This window comes from Eucalyptus grandis, chromosome 2, assembly GCF_016545825.1.
Source record: "Eucalyptus grandis isolate ANBG69807.140 chromosome 2, ASM1654582v1, whole genome shotgun sequence".
NCBI classification, from domain to species: Eukaryota; Viridiplantae; Streptophyta; class Magnoliopsida; order Myrtales; family Myrtaceae; genus Eucalyptus; species Eucalyptus grandis.
In genome coordinates, this window is record NC_052613.1 from 9,344,574 (window position 1) to 9,353,387 (window position 8,814).

The 8,814-nt window shown below is 38.3% G+C and overlaps 1 protein-coding gene across 1 annotated transcript; it reads left to right on the forward strand.

Annotated features, from left to right (window-relative positions):
• Nucleotides 1–839: 839 nt before the first annotated feature.
• LOC104434413 (protein SAR DEFICIENT 1) lies at nucleotides 840–5,813 on the forward strand. The gene is made up of 7 exons (XM_010047349.3): nucleotides 840–1,023; nucleotides 1,168–1,243; nucleotides 1,657–2,206; nucleotides 4,338–4,498; nucleotides 4,617–4,814; nucleotides 4,911–5,010; nucleotides 5,103–5,813. Exons 1-7 carry the CDS (start codon nucleotides 935–937, stop codon nucleotides 5,336–5,338), a joined length of 1,410 nt encoding a protein of 469 aa, XP_010045651.2. The 5' UTR covers nucleotides 840–934; the 3' UTR covers nucleotides 5,339–5,813.
• The last annotated feature ends 3,001 nt before the right edge of the window (nucleotides 5,814–8,814 follow it).

An 8,814-nucleotide genomic window follows, 5' to 3' on the forward strand; every position in this document is an offset into this window, starting at 1 on the left:
ACTTTCATCAATAGAGACGATAGAGACAACGGTGACGATATTTGCTCTAGATAAAATGGCTTTACATCTCCTTAAAGTTGAACCAAACGTAATCTAAGTATCATTTGAGGTCAAGCTTTGATTCGTCACCATGAGATCCGGCAATGTGAGCCCAAACCAAATCATGATGTATCGGGTGACAAGATGCGGAGGGGAGATAGCGGCTCTGTGGGTGCTTGGGAATGAAAGATGGAGATGGCGGTGTCATCGTGGGGCGAGGGTGGGGCTGGTGACGTTGGTGTAGCGGGAGGAAGGCACGGCCTCGTTCGTTGTCATGACTAGTGGTATTGGTTGCCTTGCGATGGGGGTACAGTGACTGAAGATATACTAGGTGTAAATGCAAAATAAGAAATAGCCAATCTGTTCAGCTCTTACAAATAATTCATCTAATTTTGGAGGGTCCTGATTTTAGAGAATCCCTCATCGCGCCATGGTTCCATACAAAATATATATGGTCTTTGCAACAAAATAAGAGAGAGAGAGAGAGAGAGAGAGAGAGAGATGACTTTTGGGGGAGTCAACGTCAAAGTCGTTTCATTTTGCAAGCATATGTCACCACGAAGCCCCTGCTGCCCAGCTGTTTCTTCCACCGTTCGTCGAAATTTCAAACGCTTACCTAATACTTTATTATTCACCTTTTCTACAAACATTTCAATCAAAACCTCGTCATCTTCTTCTCTCTCTCTCTCTCTCTTCTCCATAAATACCCCCTCTGTCCCTTCCCAACTCTATTGTTCTTTCCTCTCGCTCCTTTTCCCTAACAGACGCGCGCGCTCTCTCTCTCTCTCTCTCTCTCTCTCTCTCTCTCTCTTTCTCTGTCTCTCTCTCTCTCTCTCTCACACACACACACACACACACACAGACGCACAATTTGACAGCTTTTGGGACTTCATCAATGGCTGCAAAAAGGTTATTCAGCGATTCTGGTTCGGACTCCGATCAGCCGTCTGAAAAACGGACGCGAACTCGACCTTCTTTGGCTTCGTATGTTTTGATTTCCTCCTATTCTGTTCGCTTTTCCCCCTCATTTCTGAAATTTTACTCGATCTGATTTTTGTATTATTTATTATGCATACAAACCTTCTTTGAATTTCTCATCATATGAAATTTCTGTATTTCTTGACCCAGTGTAATAGGAGAAGTGTTGATGGTGAACTCCTTGAAGAACTTGTGCTCGGGCTTGGAGCCGATGCTTCGTAGAGTGGTAGGTTCTTATTTCAATTATCACTTAATAATATGTTCTTGAAAGTAACCTTCTCTCTTTCTAATTTACATCCTTCATCAAGATAATATATATTTTATTTTCATTGTTTTTTTTTTTTTGGTAAAAATATTTTCTTTTCATTGTTGATCTTTGTTCATTTCGAAAAAGAAATTAGAGAGAGGACAAACGGAAGTGGGTTGAATGCTATAATTTTCATGTATGATTGGAGAAACCCTAATGAAATCTCTCATGCATCACAATCACTTACCTTGTACTATGAGTCTATGATCTCATAGTGAATTACTTTGCCACTTAAAACATATCAACTGAAAGCCCTAGACCATAACATATTATGATCACAGGCAAAACCCTTAAATTTTTTTGGTCTAATTGTTTCTCTATTACTTCCTCAGGTAAATGAAGAGGTGCACAGCAGCCTTGCACGGTGCTCACGCATGCTTACGCGGGTCCCCTCGCTCCGAATGCAAGCACTGGAACCCCCGATCCTCGAGTTAAGATTCAGCAAAAGTCTCACTCTGCCTATTTTCACTGGAAGCAAGATCATGGATGCGGATGGTTCTCAACTCCAGATCATGCTTGTTGACACAAGAGGCGATCAAGCGGCCCCCCCAACTCTTCCTAGCCCAATTAAGGTCGAGATTGTGGTCCTGGACGGTGATTTTCCTCCAGGAGACTGCACTAATTGGACGAGTGAGGAATTTGATCGGAACATCGTTAGGGAGAGGCAAGGGAAGAGGCCTTTGCTCGCTGGAGAGCTGAGCGTGACCATGAGGAGCAATGGGGTGGCTGCCATTGGGGATATCGAGCTGACCGATAATTCAAGCTGGATTAGGAGCAGGAAGTTTAGGCTTGGTGCTAGGGTTTCTCCTGGGAGCTACCAAGGCACTAGGATACATGAGGCCATGACCGAGGCATTCATCGTCAAAGATCACCGAGGAGAATGTGAGTTGTTTGAATTTTTTCGAGTAGTTGCACTAATATCCGTTTCTTAGTTATGTATAGATATATGATTACATAATCAAACCTCTCAATACACAACAAAATTCATTTCCATTTCATAGGGTATTCAGATAAAACAAGAAACTTGCAGCTAACCGCATGAAATGATGAATTCTTTGTACATGAACTTGTAGTTTGTTAAGAGAAGATATCATTGATTCACATGCATAAGATATTATAATAAGATTTTCGCCTGGATGATCTTTCTTTATTAGCATTCTGGGTCTCGAAGTGCATTGATCATTGTTGAACTATGCATACGAAAACCTGATTCTCATTAGGTTTTTCTCGAGTTCATATGCAGTTCTGTTCCAAAAGTATACACTATAGATATCATCAAGGTTGGTACATGTCAAGATTGATATTTAATACACACTACCTAACACTTCAATCATAATTTAGTGAACAAAAGAGATCAAATCTCAGTCTTCAGTCAAAAGTGCCCGCTCCGATGGCATACTGAGCATAAATTTGTCGCATGTTCTAGATTAAGATAGATAGTCTGATCATGTAACTCAGATCAAATACTAGGGGAATCTAGGTCTTAAATCATGCGGGCTCCGCCAATTCTTTGCCACGTCCTTGTCCAACTATAACCTAAATAAGAAGAGATGAAGCTACCAGTCCATGATCTATGTCCCAAGTTCAACACTTAAATGGGCAAATTAAATTAGGGTTTGCTTTTGTATCCCCCATTCAACATGGAGATGTGGTCAATTCTAACATTCTGAATCTGTTTTGGGACCTATTTCAGAAGGGGGCTTCTTTAGTTTCTTTCCCTTTTCTTATAACTTGTAATGGATCAACAATATAGATTAGCTCATAAGGATATCAAGTTAAAGCTTGATCTAGCGAGAGCATGATGAAGCATATTTTCATTAATTGAGATGATTAGTAGTGGAATTGTTTATGTAGTAGATGAGATTATGCGCATAACCTAATGTAGAATGTCCTAAATTAGACAATAATTTGATAGTTCATTTAATTCTATACACACATACAATGTATGGCCCTCAGCTTCCTAAATCTTGAAAATTTGGGTTGGTTTTGATTAGGGTGCTGGATATTAAATTTTAAATTAAACACACTAAAAGTATTCTTAAGAAACATATATTAACATTCAAAATTGCCTCAAGCTTTATATAATTGCTGAATGTTAAAATATATTTTTTGCTTTAAAAAGAAAAAAAAAACAATAAATTACCTTCTTGTTACGAAGTTTTATTTTCCGTTTTCTTTTTCATGGGAATTATCTAGTCATTTTGGTGGGTCACTAATTAGAAGTGATTTTACGGGGCACGGGTCAAGACATCACCCCTAAAGAGCATCCACTTTCACTTGTTCAAGACTTGAGCCTTTCGTCGTCTGATATAATCCAAAATCCAAAATTAAAAAAAAAAAAAGAATTAAAAATTCAGCTACGAAACTTGGGGACAAATCTTTCTAATCTCGTACTTTTCTATGATTTAACAATCATTTTTGCCTTCGTCGTCTTGCCAGCTGTAGTGCCTAGTGGGACGCATGATTGACCATTAAATTAAGGGTTTTTTTAGTATTAAATTAGACCATTGAATTAAGCTTGTTTCATTAAGTAAAGACAAGAAGAATGTTGTTGAAGCAAGCTTTTACATTAATTAATTGGTCAAAAGATAATTTGTGACTGCATATTCGCGTGTTTCGCTGCAACCGTCCGGGTCCTCCACTAATTAAAAGAAAATTTTGAATCAAGTGAAGTCAATAAATATGTAATTTAACGAGAATGGAGACGAAAAGGGAAGATAAATAGAAGATGACATTTGTTATTAGGCGAATTTTGTATTAAATGGTCAGGGTTTTATTTGATTCTGTTCTGCTTGCAAACAAGATTAGTTAGTTAAGGAAGTATAAGATAGACAAATTGATGAAATTAGTCGGATGTTCTAATTGATCAATCAACTCATAACAATATGCAAATTGAGTTAACTAACTAAGTAAGGAGTCCATCACTATTTTCTTTTTCCTATTCTTTTGTTTTTTTGCTTTTCATTAAATTATCTAAAATTATTGTCCTTTATTTTTTTTTTGGTTATTTAAGTGTACAAGAAGCATTATCCACCGCAATTGGGGGACGAAGTGTGGCGTCTAGAGAAAATTGGGAAAGAGGGAGCATTTCACAAGAAGCTTTACAAAGCAGGGATTAAGACTGTCCAAGATTTCCTGAAGCTGTCTGTTGTGGACCCAAATAAGCTTAGAACGGTACTAATACTAGATTTTTTTCTTCTTTTGTTTTTTTTTTTTTTCAAATTTTGCTTCGCTAATTGGAGATTAATTATTATTTTTCCCTTCCTTTTTTATTTTCTAAAAAAAAAAACAGATATTGGGAACTGGTATGTCTGAGAAGGTCTGGGATGCAACCATAAAGCATGCAATGACCTGTGAGAAGGGTAACATGCATTACATATACCAAGGGCTCAACTCCAGCATCACCTTGAATCCAATCTGTCAAGTTGAAAGGGCTGTGGTTAATGGGCAAATCTACACCCAAAGGGACCTCACAAATAACATCATCAGGGTATGCATTGATCTTATTTGAGTGTTTCATGCTCTAGCTCAAGTTCTGTAGAGCCATGTTGTTTAATTTATGATTTTTATAATATGGTACTTGCAGCCCCATGTTGAGAGTTTGGTCAGAGAAGCTTACTCACATTGGAGCACATTGGAAGAGACTGAAAGTCTTCCCTTTCCTGAAACAGCTCAACCGCCACTAGGTATCACATAACATCTCATTTGTCTATTTAATGCATATAAATATCATAATCTTTTTCATTACCCAATTTAAAATATGATGTATTTAATTCAGGCGAGGTGGAGGATCAGTGCCCCACACATTATCACCTGGCAGATAAAGCTTTTGGGGAGTTCCTGCCAACGAGCCATCATGCACAGCTTGGGGCTAGTAATGATTGGCAGATAATCTCAGCATTTCCGGCCACTCCTTTTGAGCATGCGATCAGGTACAACGGCATCCCGGAGACATCGTCGTCGTCTGATGGTAACAGTCTTGCACCCCCAAGGTCTTTCATGGATGGGAGCTAAATTAGGGTTTGATCGATGCACTAAAGTTAGGTGGTATATATAGTCAATCATGTAATGAGGGAATCATCATGTGAGGCAAGCAGTTGTAGTTGGCGGCCTTCGCAAAAAGGGTCTTAGTGGTTCGAAATGGACCTCGAACTAGTGACCGAGGTCGTCTCGGACAAGAAATGCATCTCCATGTTTAGGAAGTTTTGCAAGGGCGCCTCCTATGCGGGCGAGCATTACTTGCCCACTTTGTGAGCGTCAAGTTTGGGAGGAGGAATTCAAATAGGAGCTTTGGACAGGCTGTTGAGATTTGCTCCGAAAGTTATGAGGTCCTAAGGTTAATTTGTCAAATCCTATGACAAATGTTAGCGATAACCCTAATTAGTGTTGTATAGGTGGCAAGCAAAAGTGGAATAGTTAAGCAGCCATCTTTTGTACTTGTTTATGAGATTTTTTATAGAGCAATAAAGTATGCGCATGACGTTGAAGACCTTGAGGGCCATGTCCTCTGTGTGCCTTTTTCCTCCAGTACAGATTTTTTGGGGTTTTTTGTTTGTTTGTTTGTTTTTTTCCTGTTGTCACTGTCATTGCAATATCTCCAATTGCCTGCTTTGGGAGCTAGCAAGTAGCGATCTTTGACGTTTGAGATCATTGTAAGAATTGTTCTTGAGTTTTGTCTTTTCTCTCTCTTTATCTATTATAGACAAGATAGAAAGTGTTTGGAACAAGGATACTATAAGTGTCACAATTACGTACGGTATTCACTTGACTGTTATAACTTATTTTCCTATTACCTAAGCGACACAATGGTTAAAAATTGTTCAATTGAATGCCATTAGTAATTTATGGTTGAAAATCTCAATGTAGCATTACTTTAATAAAAATAAGTCAACGTGACTCGTCGGAGAAACGAGATCAGTAAAAGCTTGCATAGGGATGTTTGATTTGGCCCTTTAATTGCCCCAAAGTGATTTGAAGATAAACTTGAACTTGGTGAAGAAAATATGTTAATTTCGAGTGTGAGCTCCTATGCCCGTGTGTCGATTCCGTCGTTTGATTCAAAGGAAGAAGAAAAGAAAGCCATGATGTATTGTAGATTGTTGTACAAGCCATGATGGAAGGAAATAACTCAATTGGAAAAAAAGAAGAAAATCATTCAGCCAAGCAGAAAAGAGAGCGAAGCGAAACTCCAATCGGCATATCGGTTCACCACAGAAGAGGACGCACTCATCTCGTCCAAGAACGAAGAAGGATAGGAGAGCCGAAAATCCACGAAGCCGTGTTTTTGCCCGCGCTTTCGCCCCATGGAAGTCGGGCCGATGCTTTCCTTTCTGTCACGAGGGAATAAAATTGGATTAGTATCGAGCAGAGTCTCTTTGTTGCCTGATTTTGCCTTATGTTTAGGAACTATAATAATGGGAAAAACAGGGGAAGTACATACACCAACGCAGCTGCGATCAGGCAGTGGATGACACCGGCCCAAAGCACCAGCCCTCAGCCCACGACGTGAGAGAGAGAGGATGAGCTTAAAATTATGCACTTGAGCAATAGAAAAAAAGAGTTATGATGCTCCAATAAGTGTCGTGCAAAAGCTATACTGCTTGTGATGTCTTCATCCCAAAGTATTTGAGCATAAGTTGTATAAGTTAATCGATTTACTTGTGTGCATATGATACAGGAAATTGGCATTATGGTGTCGTATTTGGAAAATCTCAATGTTAATAGATTTGCTTCTATATGTATCACCGATTGATATGCCGTATATGCACATGCACAGAGCAATCATTCCTACGAGAATTGAATTTCTCTAAACTTAGGAGAATGAATTTGCATCTCGAATTTACTCTCTTTAGATTAGAACACATCACTAGATCAAAGTCTTAGAGGACTCTTTTCTTTTTCCCTCATTTTGCCTTTTTTTCATCCCTCGAGCAACGACTATATGCTCTTGATTCATGCCCGGAACGGGTTGGATGATCTGTGATTTTACAAAAATATTAGGGATTTTTCATTGTATAAGATCACTGGATAATTTTAGGGATGCTTGTACATGCGAATCTATTATTTGGCTGCTGAAATATGAAGCATTATAAGAAGGTTAACTTCAAAATGTAGATAGATATAGAGGATCCGAATCCTTCTTGTGAAATATTTCTACAACTAAATGAGGAAAAGTATCAGAAAAATCTCAAACATATTGTACATGTACCAATTCAATAATCAACCTTCCAATTGTGTCAATTTAGATCTAAACATTTTCACATTTTGTTAATTGAATTCATCCAGCCAATTTATGATGGGAATTATTGACATTGACGTCGATTATTTACATGGTATTATCGATGCTGACGTGAACTTTTTTTAAAAAATTTCTTTTGTTTTCTATACCTTCTTTTGGACTGAGGGCAGGAAGGGCCTCACGGCCCTCGCTAGATAAGAGTGCCGTCGGCCTTGCTTAGATTGGGCGAGGGCTACGATGCCTTCATTTGGCCCAAATTTGGGCAAGGGGCTAGGGGCCATGGCAAAGGCGTGAGCCCTCGACTAGTGCCCAACAAGGGCTGCAACACTCTTGCCTAGTGTTAATGAGGGTCGCCAGCTCTTAATCCAAACAAAAAAAAAAGAAAAAAAAAAGAAAGGAAAAGACAAGAAAAATATTTAAAAAATTATTAAAAAATATTCACGTTAGTACCAATTGCGCCACATAGGGTTGCATGCATCTACGTTAGCAATTTATGGCTTAAATTGACCAAATGGACTCATTAATAAGATATGTTTATGATTAAATTTATACAATTAAAATATTTAGAATCAAAGCAGCATAAATATAATAAGTCTATAATTTTAAAAAAAAAAAACTTTTGCCCAGAAGAAGGGATGAAATCCAACATAGATCTTTTCAAAGTCAAGACTAATTAATAGTCAATGGGGATATTATTCATCTTCCAAGTGCCTTGTTATATTTTCTAGGGCATAAGGCAATGTTGATCGAGGTGAAGAAAGGGGAAAATTCCACAGTCACAGTTGCCCGGTCCGTTCGAGTCAGACTCGTAGAGAGAGAGAGAGAGAGAGAGAGTAGAATAGAGAATTCAAGGGCTGTTTCTTCTCCCTCTTCTCCAAGTCATTTCTGCCAAAGTTCCAGGAAGCCACGTTGCAGTTTCCTCGTTACATACCTTTGAAGTCTAAGTTATTTTCTTTCTATAAAACTTTAGAAACTAAATCGGACTACCAACCAACACGTAAAAATAACTCAATCTACCTTCAGACTCACGTTGATTTGAAAAAAAAAAAAATCACCTGTATTAACCTACACATTCGACTGATAACGTTTGTCGCTAATCAATCTTGTGCCACATGGATCGACATGACATAAAAAATCGCGATTGAATGGGTGATCCATGTCATTACATGATCAAAACTCTTTCGTAAAGCTTCAATAATTTCCAAGGCCAAAACCTCATATACCAAAAGATAGAAAAAAAATAAAATAAAAA